The 15414-nt window shown below is 32.0% G+C and overlaps 2 protein-coding genes across 2 annotated transcripts; one reads left to right on the forward strand and one right to left on the reverse strand.

Annotated features, from left to right (window-relative positions):
* The first annotated feature begins 485 nt into the window (after positions 1–485).
* Positions 486–8492, forward strand: LOC124844233 (2-oxoglutarate (2OG) and Fe(II)-dependent oxygenase superfamily protein). The gene is made up of 8 exons (XM_047321125.2): positions 486–625; positions 704–830; positions 929–1004; positions 1100–1172; positions 1271–1366; positions 1561–1611; positions 6581–6943; positions 7751–8492. The coding sequence occupies exons 1-8, from the start codon at positions 551–553 to the stop codon at positions 8096–8098; spliced, it is 1209 nt and encodes a 402-aa protein (XP_047177081.1). The 5' UTR covers positions 486–550; the 3' UTR covers positions 8099–8492.
* Positions 8357–13529, reverse strand: LOC124844236 (purple acid phosphatase 8-like). The gene is made up of 7 exons (XM_047321129.2): positions 13263–13529; positions 10825–10981; positions 10537–10644; positions 9591–9718; positions 9357–9485; positions 8904–8971; positions 8357–8816 (listed from the first exon to the last, which is right to left on the reverse strand). Exons 1-7 carry the CDS (start codon positions 13449–13451, stop codon positions 8600–8602), a joined length of 996 nt encoding a protein of 331 aa, XP_047177085.1. The 5' UTR covers positions 13452–13529; the 3' UTR covers positions 8357–8599.
* Between the last annotated feature and the right edge of the window lie 1885 nt (positions 13530–15414).

A 15414-nucleotide genomic window follows, 5' to 3' on the forward strand; every position in this document is an offset into this window, starting at 1 on the left:
TGCTATGGGCTTGAGATTAGTGAAAAGTTAATCACGGCACAAATTCAGCCCAATAGCTTTTAGCAACTACTTACCTTAATCTTAATCCTAACCTGGTTAATTAACGATGTGGTCGGTCGGTCTCCCGAGGTTTGGTCCTACGATCGGCCGACCATATAGGCAATCTGGTTAATTGGCGATGTGGTCGGCCGGCTTCATACGAGTTGCTGTTCATCCGGATGGCGAACAACAAGGTTGCGTATTTGGGTCATCATGAACTTACAGACGTTCGGTCTACCGTTGCCCGACCCCTCTTGATGACGCGTGGCAAGGTAGCATGATTGGACTTTTCCGGTTTGTTCTATTTCGGATCCTACAGGTACAATATTGTTTAGGATAAAAAATATATTAAAATTAAATAAGATAACATGTTAATTTTTATTTTTAATATAAATATAAAAGATAAATATAATTTTTGCAATTGAATAGCTTAAACCCTAGCCCGTGGGTAAATAAGGTGTTAAGTAACTGTTACGCGAAGAGACACGACCCGACGTTGAGTTTAGTAGTAATGTCCAAGGTTGATTTTGAGCCTCAACATTCACGCCTCTTCATCCCCAACTTCCTCTCCCTTAACGAATGCAGAGTTAGTTTCTTTCTTTCAATGATTTTTCTTTACTAAAACCTTTTGTCTTCATTCTTTCTGATTTTGATTTTGGTGAAGGAATTGGAATTCATCCACAAGAGTAGCAGCACCGTGGGTTACAGACCCAATGTCTTCTCCACCACTCTCTCCCATCTCATAGCTACCAATTCTTCCCATTTGGTCATTCCTTTTATACCCATTAGAGGCATTACATCAAAACTTCATTTCCACCCCAAAATTTGTCAATCTCTTTGAAATTTATTTCACTGTATTTGCCTTATTTGTTTTCAAATTTGGTCGCAGAAAGGTTGAAAGACAGGTTAGAGGAGTTTTTCAAGTGTGAGTATGAGCTCGTCATTGAATTCACTGGTTTAATCAGGTTGGTTACCTTTGCCTTACCTCACTTCAATGTTTGGCTTCTATTCTCGGTTAATATGCATTTTTACCATCTTGTTTGATGGTGCTGTGAATCAGTTGGAGCAAAGGAGCAAGCATTGGATGGCATAGTGATGATAACAGGCCCTATCTCAAACAACGCCATTTCTCAGTGAGTGCCATTCAACCAAGCAGCCCCATTTTAAGATCTTGAGTTTTTGTTATGCTACACATTTAACCTTTTTCTCCCTTTTGGTAATACCATGAAAGGCAGTATGCTATTTAAATAGTTACGGCAAGGATTTCAGTGGTGGGATATTTCACTTCCAGGATGGTGAGCCCAAGTCAATTATGCCAAAGGCCGGGGTGAGTTTTCCCTATTTTTTTATGATGTTGTTTAATAAGTAATCTGCAGTGGACGTTCCCGCTGTTGGATATGGTGTTTGAATTTTTTTTATTGAACTATAATGTGTTCATTAATAATTCTAAGTAGGAAAGAAACAAGTCTTTCACTCTGTTTATCTTTCTTGAACTTGAGATTGATTAACTGTCTATTTCAGGATGTTGTGATGTACACAGCAGATGACCATAACATTCATTCTGTTGATGAGGTATATTCAACTACTCTCTTTATGGTTGAGCGTCTATTTACTTTGTTGTATTCTTACGGTGTTTATTAGAATCAAATCTTCATTGCCTCCTCCCTAACTTCTGAGCCAGGGCCCTAAGAACAGAATTCTTTGAACTAACATGATTTGGTTTCTCATATTTTCGTCATTTCTCTCATCAAAAACCTTAATGAAAAGTTGATTTTGATTATGTCATCCCAACAATTAATTTCCCTAATTCAAGCATGATTAATTTCCGTATAAACAGTATAACGATAATGATTATCAATTAGTTTTTCTGGACAGGGACATGAAAGAGGCTGAGTGTATCTGCAAGAAATTGAATTGATAACGCATTACATTAATTCATTATGATATAATAATGTTTTTCAACAGTGAGTGTTGTTATCGATACAAAACCAGTAAGAGAGCTTATATGGTTCTTATTTAAAAAATTGAGGTTGACACTAGTTGATTGGTTCCACTTTCATCTTGTCTTTGGCAAAACTTTTTAGGTGATGAATTCATACTTGGGTACATAATCAGGGTAAACCTACTACCCAATAGGGAGGACTCCACTTGATTTAAATATTTCATCTTTAGCATTTATATTTTACACCTATTGGTAAGGTTTTCTCTTGATTGGATCCGTGCTTACCCATGGAATGGTCCTGGACATGATTAGAATATACAGAACATCATCATATAAGCCTTCATTTCCTGAGTTTGTTACTTCTAAGGCATATCATTGTATATGCATAAACTTTAGTATTATTTTCTTTTTTTGGTGATGAGAAGTCAATTTTATTTGTTCATGAATATGAATTGTTAGCTGATTATTAAATGTTTTAAATTAATATTGATAATCAACATATAGGAAATCACTAAATTTTTGTGGTGGTTTGTTTGTTTCTTTAAGTTACCATTTTCAAGAGTATAGCCAAGGTTTTCAAACTCGAGAGTTTACGTAAACTTAGTAAATTCGACTCGCAAGCTCGACTCGCAAGCTCGACTCGCAAGCTCGACTCGCAAGCTCGACTCGCAAGCTCGACTCGCAAGCTCGACTCGCAAGCTCGACTCGCAAGCTCGACTCGCAAGCTCGACTCGCAAGCTCCACTCGCAAGCTCGACTCGCAAGCTCCACTCGCAAGCTCCACTCGCAAGCTCCACTCGCAAGCTCCACTCGCAAGCTCCACTCGTAAGAGTTTACTTTACATAAAAAATATTATATGAATAACATCCTAATTCAAATAAGTCCACAAGATTATATAACTTCAAATAAATAAGTTCATAGAAATATTCTAAAACATAAATTGAAATGTCAAATGTCTATGTCTAATCCTCTAATGCCATCATCATCTCCGTCATCATCTTTATCCAATTCTTCCCTTGATGAAAGTAGTGCATCTTCAATGTCCCCCAAAAGTTATGTTATCAAGATCAAGAGCATCTAGAGCTGGATCTGTTGTTGCTCCATCTATGTGAACATTTTCACCATCATTTTCACCTTCATCTTGCTCAATCTCAACAACATCATCTGCCTTCAGTTATCCATTCATCATTTGATTTAATGTCACCAAATGGAAGAACAATAGTTTTTCGAATTTGTCTACTTTTCAACTTCAAGTTATACATCACATAAACTAAATCCTTCATCTTTTTTTGATGCAAACAATTCCTTCTCTTTGTATGAACCTAAAATGAAATATCAAATTTTTAGTATAGATATAAACCTCATAAAGAAAATTATAAATTATAAATAATTTAAATTACCATTTCAAATGAGCTCCAATGACACTCACATCCTAAAGAACTATAAGTCAAGCTTAGAATTCGAATAGCAAATCTCTTCAATTCTGGAGTTCCATCCCCAAACATCTCCCACCATTCCCCAGGATTAAATGCTTTCCTGCATTACTTTGCATCTTGCATTCCAAAAAGTTCTCTAGCAAAATGAAATTCAACAATATGCAAATTAATTTTTCTTCTTTCTACCAAATATGTTACCAATCTTCTCAGGCACATACATAATCCTTCTTTCACCTCTCCACCATCATCATATCTAAAGTTAGGTTCATAGTGAAAATGGAAGTTGAGAAAATAGGCAATTGCATGAAAAGGCCTATGAAGTTGATTATCCCATCGAGCATCAATTATTTTCAATACCTCTTCATAACTACATATAATTACCAAATGAATTATGCTATACTAGAAATAATTTCACACAGACGTAATTAAACTTTGAATGAGTAAAAGTTTGAAATTTTACCTCTTCTTAATATTGTTAAAATTGGACCTAATCTTCTCTTTTGCACATTCCATCTCATCATAAATGAAACCCATTGCGTGTTTTACATCTAAGTCCACTAATCTTAAGACCACCATAAGAGGGACAACAACTTTCAAGCATGTGTAGACATTCTTCGAAAATCAGCTATCTATTACCGCGTGATCAAGAGCTTATTTCAAGATATCTGTTTTGTTCACAGCTTATTTCAAGAGCTTCTCTCTAATATCATGATAAAATGGTTTATTGGCCTACTCCACACTAACCAATCATTTCACACATCTTTGCAAATGTTGGATTTCTAATTACATCGAAAAGAATGACACTGGTGTAAAAGACTTTAGCCACTTGAGCATCAACTTCTTCTTTGTATCTTCTTTTCATCATTTGATTTATAGTTGCTTGGACTCTCCCCTTGTTAGTAGTGGAAACTTTTTGGTTTCCTTTAAAACTAAACACCCTATGTCCTCCTTTAACACTCTTACTTTCTTCATGGTCTTCATCAATGATATTTAACTTTCTTCTCTTTAATGCAACATCCTTTAACTTCTGCAATTATTTTTATCATCAAAATTTTTATTTCTTCCGAAATAGTTGCACAAGGTTTAGAATCCTCTCTCGTTCTAGCAAGATCATGTTTGAATCTAAATATGCCTCCACTCACAATCTTGGAGCAATAATTACATATAACTTTTCTTCCATTACCACTAATATCAAACCCGTGTTTCCATCCAATGTCTGATCGGTTTCCCGAAGCATTTGCACTTGGAAAAGTACAAGAAGGAGTGAAAGAGAACTGACTGTACCATTTGCAACTTCTCGGTGAATAGTCCTAAAGTGATGGTGTTTCTTTCTTCACTTGACACCTCAGACATTTCAAAAATAAACTATTCAAGATGTTAGATGACATTGTTGAGTTTGTTGGAGAAGAAAATGTAATTCAAGTTGTCACCGATAATGCTACAAATTAAAAGGCAATTGGAGAGTTGTTGATGCAGAAAGGGGAAAAATTGTATTGAACTCCATGTGCAACACACTGCATTGATTTGATCTTTGAAGATTTTGAAAAGAATTTGATGGTCCATGAATTGACAATTTAGAAGGAAAGAAAGATAACCACATATATTTATGGAAGATCAATGTTGATTTCCTTGTTGGAAAAGTTCACTAAGGGTAGAGACTTGATAAGACCGGGTGTGACTAGATTTGTCATGGCTTATATAACTCTTACTTGTCTTTATGAATTGAAGGCATCATTGTTGACCATCTTTAGCTATGAGGAGTGGAAGACAAGCAAGTTTGGAACTTCACAAGAGGGGAGAAGAGTAGAACACGTGTTATTAGATAGTTAGTTTTGGAAAAATGTCTCCACATGCTTAAAAGCTACTGTCTTTCTTATGGTAGTCTTAAGATTGGCGAATTCAGATGTAAAATCCACAATGGGTTTCATTTATGAAGAGATGGATTGTGCAAAAGAGAAGATTAGGTTCAATTTTAACAATATTTGAAGTTGTGGTAAACACTAGAAGGGGGTTGAATAGTATTTTCCTAACTCTTTCGTGGCTAAAAGGTTGATCGTGATGTACTTGAGTTTGCGAGTTCGTTGTGCTTCTTCTATAAACGTTACTATTTTGAGATCGTTTATAGGTCCGGCTCAAACTCATTTTCCAAGAGATTTGTAGGCAGAATCCTTGAGGTTGATAGTGCTCGTTGATGACTTGTTAACTTGTGTGTTTGGAGATTACTTCCAATAAGAGCCAATTGTTTTCTAAATAAACTATAACACGCAAGTGATTTTTATACTGGTTCACTCGTTTTAGCTACATCCTATTCTCCTCTAAATTTAGAGGGTTTCATTAAATATGCAGTGAAGTACATTTGAATATTTAACCACTCCTGGTATTCCTAGTCAAACTGAGTAATCACTGTTACTCTGACTTGTTGAGTTTCACCCACTTTTGGTTGTATATATTTCTTCACTACTCCTGCTATCCATAGACGCTTCTGGTGCCTTCCTAACACACCGTCTAGTTTAATTTAACCCACTCCTGGTTGTCCCTGTCCAATAGTAACTACTCGTTATTGTGACCTCGACTGAGTTTCACCCACTCCTAGTTGTGCAATATTCTTCACCACTCCTGGTATCACTAGACGCTTTTGGTATCCCTCTGATACACCGTCTAGTTGAGTTTAACCCACTCCTGGTTGTCTCTGTCCAACAGTAACTACTCGTTACTGTGACTTCGACTGAGTTTCACTCACTCTTGGCTGTGCAATATTATTCACCATTTCTGGTATCTCTAGTCAGTGATAACCTCCAGTTACCCTAGATCAATTGAGTATTCGCACTTTATATACACTTTGTTATTTTATTTTAAAGTTTTAATTGCATTTATAAGCCCCTGACTTTTATTAACTTTTAACAAAATTGTTAATATAATAAGAACCTTTTTGTTTCTTTTGGAACAAAAATGTAAGCAGAAAACTGTTATCTGTTCTACTTATTATTGACGGGATTAAATAAATCAAGACTGATATAAGTAACAGTTGTAAAAATATTTGTTTTGGAGGAACTAAACTGTTGTGAAATCATTCTATCAGGTAACTGTTGTGCAAGGGTAGTTCAATCTTCAAAAAATACGACCTTATTAAATCTTTCTTTCTGATCTGAAGTTATCTCTGTCAGATAACTGAAGGAGAAAGGCTCACAGTTGCTTTGTGGTTCAGTCGTGACGGCTCCCATGATGAAGACAAGAAGCTCATTTCCCTTCTTTCACAACACTTATTGCATAAGAACGTTGCTGATTCATACCTACCTTTGCCAGCATCCGGTAACATGTACTGGTTTTCTCATGGCCAAGCTTCTGATTGCCAGATCGGTTTTAATATATGCTGGGCTAGACTGCATGTTCTTGGATATGACATATATATTTCCCAAGACAGTGGTGGTGACTCCGATGTCTCTGACTTACTGGTAAAGCCTGTGCATTTAGTGAGGGGAAGTGAGTTGCTAGATCAGGAATTTGTCAATATTATGCATGCACTTCAGGTAAAGCCTGTGCACCTATTGCATTTTGCCCCTGTTTATATTAGAAGATCAAGTTTAAACGCACATAATTAAAATACATCAAAAGCCTATACAAAGTGACCATTCTCTTTGCTCTTCTTTATGTATAAAAAGTAGTTTTTATAAATGCCACTGGTATATAGTCTTGCCGTGCTAGACAAGGCAAAGAAAACTAACTACAAATTTAATCATGTGTCTGATTATAGAAATTATTACTACTACTACTATTACTATTAAAAGAAATTTGTTAAGACAGGTTTTATAAAGAGGAGTTGGTTTACTTGATGATGACTATCAAAACGTTGTGTAGAACAGTCGGAACTGTCAATATAAATGTGGGAAAGTCTTGCTTTTCAACATAAGGAGAATGCTTTCTAGAAAGTACTGTCAACCTGGCTGCATTAACTAAGACTTTTGATATATTAATGTTAAAAAGAATAGAACTTAAATTTAGTTTGTTTTTGGACTTCTGTTGTCAAGGTTGTCTTGACGTGTTTCTAAGAACACGAGTACTATGACTCTATTTCAGCATTATAATAGAAGGGTTCTTATTATTTCAGCATTATAATAGAAGGGTTCTTATTATTTCAGCATTATAATAGAAGAGACTTAAAAATTGACGTTTCTTTTCTATTTAATTTGCATTTTATGATGTAATATGGTTCCTTAATTTTTCTTCAATTATTTCAGTTGCTGTTATTTATGCATCATTCGTTTCTTGCTAATAATAATCTATTGATTTTGGAAAATTTTCTGGACTACTCTGATTGATGGTCTTTACTCGAACAGGTTGTGCATTTCTATTGTTGGCAAGGTTCAGCTTTACTGGACAAGGTATCAAATACAGATTCCAAGGTAGTAAAAGTGACAGATGTGCAGAGAGAGAAAATCAGTGGTCTGAACTCTGTGCTTTCAAATGATGATGATTTTGCTTCCAAAGTTTTCTGTAATATGCTTTCAGAAGAAAATAGATCCATTTGCTTTGACTGGTCAGGAATTCTGGCAGCAGTAGCTGCTTGGGAAGATTACGCATTGAACATAAGCCAACAAATTCATTTACAGTTTCCTTACTGGAAAATTCATGAATCCATCTACAATCTGCAATTAGATGAGCAGTGTTCAACCAATAAAAGGTAACCACCACATGCAATTGAGCTTGGGTTAAAATTTTGGAAAAAGGCACCGGTTAAACTACTAGAAGATAGTTTGTGAAGGTTTGTTTTGATAGCTCTATTCGAGTCATTGTGCTTGGGAGAGTTTTAAGGCGAAGCTGCTTGGGGAGAAATGAGAAATACGACTAACAGATGTTTCAAGATTTATCATAAATGTAAGTGTTTATGCATACATACTTTATTTAAATTGGGTTAGTCTCTGCTATTAGGACTGGGAGTATAATGCTAACTGGAACACTCTTGGATATTTCGGCATCAATATTCAATACTAGGTTGCATACATGACAAACCACTGTATGCCTTTGTTTCTTAAATAACTGTAGCACGAGTTTATGAATAATTAACATATTGCGAGGCCATTAACACGTTCCTACACATCCTTTTCTTTTGTTTTTTCATCACAAATAGTACATTTTTAAGTCGTCTGAATTTTCTGTCAGAGGTATTTCTACATATACTCTAGGTTTTATATCCAGGCTAGTTTAGGTTCTTTGGATATGCTCCACGTATGCAAAGGTTTGCCAGAAACATCATAAAATATGATATCTGCATTGTTTTCAGTGATCTGCATAGACATGAAACCCTGTCCATCATAATACAATTTCAGTTCTTCCAAGTTCCATGGCTTCACATCACTTGACCACGCCTTTGATCCACCTCCACTTGTTAGAAAGTGAATTCCGCTGAATTGTTCATGCAAACCACAGAAGCATGAATGTCAGAATTGTACTGATGTTGAAGCTTACCATTTAATAGTAAGACATGCTTACCTGTTTTTGTCAATTATGTGCTCCAGGCAGTGGTCATGTCCATTTATGTATGCATCAACATTGTTTGTCTGCACCAGTAGTGAAGAAACTAACTGGTCAGAAATTGTACACTTTCATGCCATGTTTTCAACAATAATTAGGGAACTGAAGTTTTAATATGGTCTCAGCTATTTGTCTCGTTATGATCTATGAATCTGGTTAATTTGCGTAGTTAAACCATGTCCATGTTTCATTTTTATGACAAGTGGGCAATCAAAAAATTGTTTTGCCAGATATGTTGGTGCCTTACATGCACATGTTTGGAAATTAGAAAGCCACAAAATAGGGATTTTATTTAATTTGATACATTTAAGTGTAATAGATAAAAAATTCTCTTTTAGTTCGATACAGTTACAGTTATCCGGACATTATATATTATATATGGTTTTACATGTTAAAATTTGATTTGTTTACCTCCAAGATGGGAAGAAGTATGTGTTTGAGCTCGTCAGTGTTACCATGATGCCCAGCACTATAGATTGTGTGGTGACCAACCACCATCTTCCATTTTGCCTTTGATTTAGCCAAAGTTGAATTAACATCCTACATAACAAGGAAATGAGTGACATGAAAGACATAATAATGCAAATTCAATGTCTTTAACTTTCTAACTATTTGAAATTATGTGATGTTCAAGTTGTAACTAACCACTAATAGTTGTGAAAGGTAAGACATGCGAGGAAGCACGCCTTCCCAGTCATAAGTATGCTCTCCTGGTTCCTCAAAGTACTGGTCTACAAATGGACTCGTGTCCACGAACAAAAACTCCACAATTTCTATAAACACAAAAGGATAATAAGTACCACTGACCAACAGTCTATCATCTCAGCAACTAATTTAGTTCAATTTAAGATGTTTTATTTTGTAAAGGAATTAAAAAATCATTTTGTAAAATCAATTGTATCAACTTAAATTATAATTTGTTAAAAGCTTGACTGAGTTTCAAGCCAGGCCTAAAATTATTAATTTTTAATTGACTTTGTATTATTTTCTTTTGTCCATTTAGTACTCAAATTTAATACTTCTCATTGGATGAAATAATGGTTATTTTGTCCTGTCATCTTACCCTTTTGTATTTATATGTTAACAAATATAAAATTTCGTAATATAAAATAATATTACAATTAATGTAAAATAGAGTTTTTTATTGTTTTAATATATGGGTAATATAAAATAATATTATAATCAGTGATTGCTTCAATTTGTGATTTAGGATTAATATAAAATAATATTATAATTTATATAAAATAGAATCACAAAATTTCTTTAACATGTGAATACAAAGAAGTAAGATGAAACATCCCATAAGCAAAAAAGGGTAAACTTAAACAAAATTGAAATAGCTAAAAAGTATCAAGATTTTGAGTAACTAATAGATAGAAAAAATTTAATAAACGCCTAATTGAATATACATAAATTTATTTATGAGAGACTTATAATGTAATTAAGTATTTCTTAAAACACAGATGTCTAAATTGATTTATCTCGAGTTAAAAACAGCTTATAACACATCTTATATCCAGAGAACATAAATTAGCTTCTTTTTTTCCTTTTAAAATAATCAAAGTCAAACTTTCATTAATCGAATTCATACCTCCATCGAGAATAAAAGATCTCAGACAAAGCCATCTGCTATCCTTTTCTTTGAGAACAGGACTTAGTTGTGCCTCAACGTCACCTCTATAGTCATGGTTACCGAGAACTGCCACATTAAAAAAGAAGGTTATAATTTTATAATATATAAGTTACTGTAAATCTCATTTTATAAATTAATTTAATAAAATTATGTTAGATTTAAAATTTATTTCTTAATCATCACATACGTGCCAAAGTAATTTTAGTGTTAATTGTTTTCTTTGAATATTGAAAATAGTTAACTTACCACTGTACCAAGTCTTGTGCAAGCTAGGGGCAGTATATATGTCAACAAATGATTCGTAGAACGCAGGATCATCAACCCCTTTTAGCCCATCTTCATAAAAATTGTCCCCAGTGGAAATCACAAAATCTATATTTAATTTCTCACCCACCATTCCCATCTACAAAATTAAGCAATACCTTATTAGTCCATATATACCAAAAGTAAACAAAAAAAGTTAAAACTTATTTTACAACAATAATTTGTTGATTTTGAAGTCGTTAAGAAAATGTCATTTTATTATGTTGTGTTGGAATATTCAGATATAGATTTGGGTGTTGTGTTGGAAAGAACATGCGTGGGATTATTATCTTCAAACGGTTCATATTTTCAATGAATTTTCTTACTATGCCACAACCAATCACGTTTGCTTTTCCTGATACCTATTTTTCATCATGACCTTATTCATCTGCTAAATAAATTCCTGTAAAAATAATCACAACTAAAAAAGTATATCTTTTAATATATACTGATATTTAATATCAACTTTACAAAAAAAAGTATAATTTTTTCAAATTATTAATTATAAAATAAAAAATGATATGATATTTCAATTTTTTTTCTAGAACATCTTGTCACTGTTAGTTATTATCCATGGATTCAGAATAAAATGAAAAAACAAATGTTTAAATATTTTTGTAAATAATAATAACTTTTTTACATAAAATGATATGGAGTCTCACATAAACATATATGAGTCCAACATAGATTTACGTTGGTCAATATCTAGTTTAACGTAAATTATTTTACACTTATTATTTATGTTTTATCTGATATCCATTGACATCAGTTGTTGCAATATTTAACGTAAATTTACATTGAATGTTGTGATCAACGTAAATTTACATCTTCTCTTATTTGAAATAATCAGTTCTAAATATTTAATATAAGAAATCTCTTTTATTTTAGAGTTCATCAATTTAAACGAAGACAAAGTTTACTTTTACATTGTTACTTACAAATATGTCATTAATTTTATATTATTGATTTTCGAGTCAGAATCTTTCTTTTTGCAAGTATTGTGTAACTGGATTTTGTTGGAAAGTAAAGTTTCACATTCAATCAAAATCGAAATGTCAAATGTATCTATTTTTATGCTCATTACCGGGACTGTTAAATTCTTGCAAGGAGACATATCTTTGTAAAAAAAAGTAAAATAAACCCATCAAATGTAACATAATGCTTTTAATAGTAACTTTATTTTTTCTTTAGTATAAGAATAAAAATATAAAAAACCATAGTTTTAGAGAGAGTATAATAATATGTAGAAATTAAGTGGGATGATGTGGAATGAAAAATAGCATATCTATCACATCCCAAAGTTCAAAGGTGCCACGCCACTATGAAAAGCAAGGGCTGATGTAGAAACATGTATGTTGTAATTATATATGTAATTTACAGAAGACAGAGATAGATAGAATATTTCGTACAAAAGTAACTTATAAAAATTAGCTTATGGGTAACAACTTTTCAGTGGATGATGGGTTGGAAGATAAACATAAAAGAATAAAATAACAAATGTAATAATCGGTATATTTTTTTTTCTAGTACATTATAATAAATTAAATATGGTAAAAAGATAACTTAAAAAAGTATGCAAATAAATGCATGTAAAAAATAACATGATATCGAAAGAGAAAACGGGAGCTCAAAAAGTAAAGTCAAGAGATGATAGATTAAAAATGGTATCAGCATCTGTGCGAAGCATATGGAATATGCCAAACTTACGTACTACTGATAATTCATTCAAGTAGTTAATAATTGCAACCTAATAAATAGATTAATTGATTGAATAATAGTAGGATAACATCCATTTATATTTATTTAACACACATTATAAAATATCATAAAAAATCTTTGTACTTTAAAAAAAATAAAAAAAGTAACATAAAAAATTAAAAACGAATTTAACTTGATAAACTGATTTAAACAAATCAAATCGATCGCTATCAATTTTTAACCAAATAAATTGGATGATATAATTCAAATTGTATCAATCGATATATTTCTCATCAATTTTGCAAATGCTATCAGTTTTTTTTGTTACTTTTTTTGAAACGGTTCAACTATATGTACAAAGGGTAATTGATTAACTACAAACTTTGTTTGAACATACTGAAAATACGAAGCTGCACTCCGAATAGTTAGCATATCATTGCTTTTAGTTTTGTTATAAAAAAAAATAAAAACTCATCATCCTTCTCTCTGCAGAAGTTTTTAAGTTTATTTTTGTTCATAAATTCATGGTTAGGATGGTAATCTGAGATATGCATCGTGTTCATGTGAACACAGAAGCAAGATGTGAGAAGAACATATAATTATGGTTCATGCAAATATATATATATGAGAAGGAATGATGAATCTGTAATGTGAAAGAAGAGAAAGATTAGAGGAAATTAAACCTGATTAGCTACGAAAGATTGATTGTGTGTTCCTTTTCTTCCCCAATCTCCAACTACCAAAAAATGAAGAGATTGTTGTGATTCGTTAAGAGGGTGTTTGAATCTTGGAAGTTCGGCGATAGAAGGAGTGATCAATAAGCACAACACAGCACACAATAATACCATCTTTTCCTTTAAAGATAAGGCCATGGCTTTTCTCAAGAAACTATAACCCAGAAAAGAGAGAGAGAGAGAGAGAGAGAGAGAGAGAGAGAGAGAGAGAGAGAGAGAGAGAGAGAGAGAGAGAGAACCAGAAAACCAGAGACAGAGATGATGGAGGAAATATGTTATATATATATATAGAGAGAGATTGTAATTTTATCAGATAAATTTAATGTGTATATATAAATTTGAAATAAGTAATAATTTAAACTATATATATCTGAACAAGACATATACGCTACGCTACTGTTCATTAATATAAAGTTATTAAAAATATGTAAAGACTATATCAGTGGTGGAAACCATTTTAAGCCTTTTTCTGTAAAAGGAGAATCAGAGGTGGTATGAGTTTTGTTGGTAATTAAGGAAAGTGAGTTATTTCATATTATTTTTTTGTTTATTTTTAAGGTAGAGGTGGTACAGTAAAAAAAAAAGTCGTTATTTATCTTAAAATAGTGGATTACAATAGTTTTGTATAAATATTTCAAAATAAAAATAGAATTAAAAATATTTTGTTTTCAAAATTAAATTATAAAATAATTTTTTCAATAATATGTAAAATTTATATTATAGTTTATACTGAAATTTTATTTATTACATAAAAAAATGGAAAAAATATTATACATTATTTTCATAATGTAAAAATTAAACATAGTTTATGAACGTAACGTACTTTTAATAATAATTTGAAAATAAAAAAACATATTTAATCCTTAAAATTATAATTAATTTCACTATATTATTCTGTAAAAACAGTTATTAGTTAACATGCACTACAACTGTTTTAATATCAATATTTATTTCTACCCTCGCATAGCTTGATATTCTGATATATAGTTTAAAATATTATTGGTTTCTTTTAATGAATCTTAGTCAAATTAAAAAGATAACACATAAAAGTTAGATTGAAATAAGGGAAACGATAATGTATATAGTAAGTAAATAATATGGGACAGTCCAATTGTTGAAGAAAAGAATTGCGTACACGATTAGTGAATACATAAAGCTTTTGATGGCAACACCACAATGCAACTATTTCACGGTATAGTATTTTTGAAGCAACTATCTCGATTCTATCTTTGAGCTAACATAAAACTATAAAATGAGATATTAATTAATTTAGAGAATTGGTTATATAGTTTTAAGGAAATTACAATACAACGAGAAAAATAAAAGTTTTATTTTAATATTCTAGGAAGAAAAGTTTTAAGAAAATTATAATACAACAAGAGAAATAAAGTCTTTTTTAAGATTTTAGGAAGAAAAGAAAAATAACATAACAATACACATCTCTCTTGAAATATATCAACTTCTGTTCTTTCGTGTTCTTTCGTCTGTTCACACTAGTAAAGGTGATCATTGTAAAAGAAAAAAAAACAATATAAACAGAACAACACAAAAAGAAAGGGTTAACTAATGTACAAAAGAGTTGACCTAATTTAATCATAAAATACCAATTTATAAACTATAAGCGTACAATAAGTCATATATTCAAACAAACAGTTGATTACTTGACTGAATTATTCAAATACATACTTTTAACATAGGGCTAATCACTTGTAATGGTATTTATGCTCTACAAAGTCATAAACAAATGGATTATCATCCTACCACTTACAAAGTTAGTCTCCTTTGCACCTAGGATCAACAATCCAGTGGCTAGAACCTCCTACGACTCTCACCACATAACTCATTTTACTTTATTTGAGTGTGAATAATTATTAGAATTCAGGATACATTCTTTCTGACCACCCATATGTTTTTGCATACACTAATAAAACCACATAGAATTTCTCTTTGAAATTCTTCCAACACCATCATCATACTTGTCCACAACCATAATCATCAACACAAATGTTAATAAGCAATATGCATACATAAGTTCTATCCTAGATTTATTTCAAACAACCCAATAGGAAGAAAATAATAAACATACACATTGATGGTCAAA

This window comes from Vigna umbellata, chromosome 1, assembly GCF_029865625.1.
Source record: "Vigna umbellata cultivar VRB3 chromosome 1, Vumbellata_1.0, whole genome shotgun sequence".
In the NCBI taxonomy this organism is placed as follows: domain Eukaryota; kingdom Viridiplantae; phylum Streptophyta; class Magnoliopsida; order Fabales; family Fabaceae; genus Vigna; species Vigna umbellata.

Bases quoted from the DNA above. Each gene is read 5' to 3' on its own strand.
- LOC124844233 (XM_047321125.2), top strand. From the start codon at position 551: ATGTCCAAGGTTGATTTTGAGCCTCAACATTCACGCCTCTTCATCCCC. The intron at 1,173-1,270 runs GTGAGTGCCATT...ATACCATGAAAG, and splicing joins TCAAACAACGCCATTTCTCA to GCAGTATGCTATTTAAATAG. The intron at 1,612-6,580 runs GTATATTCAACT...TATCTCTGTCAG, and splicing joins ACATTCATTCTGTTGATGAG to ATAACTGAAGGAGAAAGGCT.
- LOC124844236 (XM_047321129.2), bottom strand. From the start codon at position 13,451: ATGGCCTTATCTTTAAAGGAAAAGATGGTATTATTGTGTGCTGTGTTG. The intron at 9,486-9,590 runs GTTAGTTACAAC...CTTGTTATGTAG, and splicing joins ACCTTTCACAACTATTAGTG to GATGTTAATTCAACTTTGGC. The intron at 8,817-8,903 runs GTAAGCATGTCT...TGAACAATTCAG, and splicing joins CACATAATTGACAAAAACAG to CGGAATTCACTTTCTAACAA.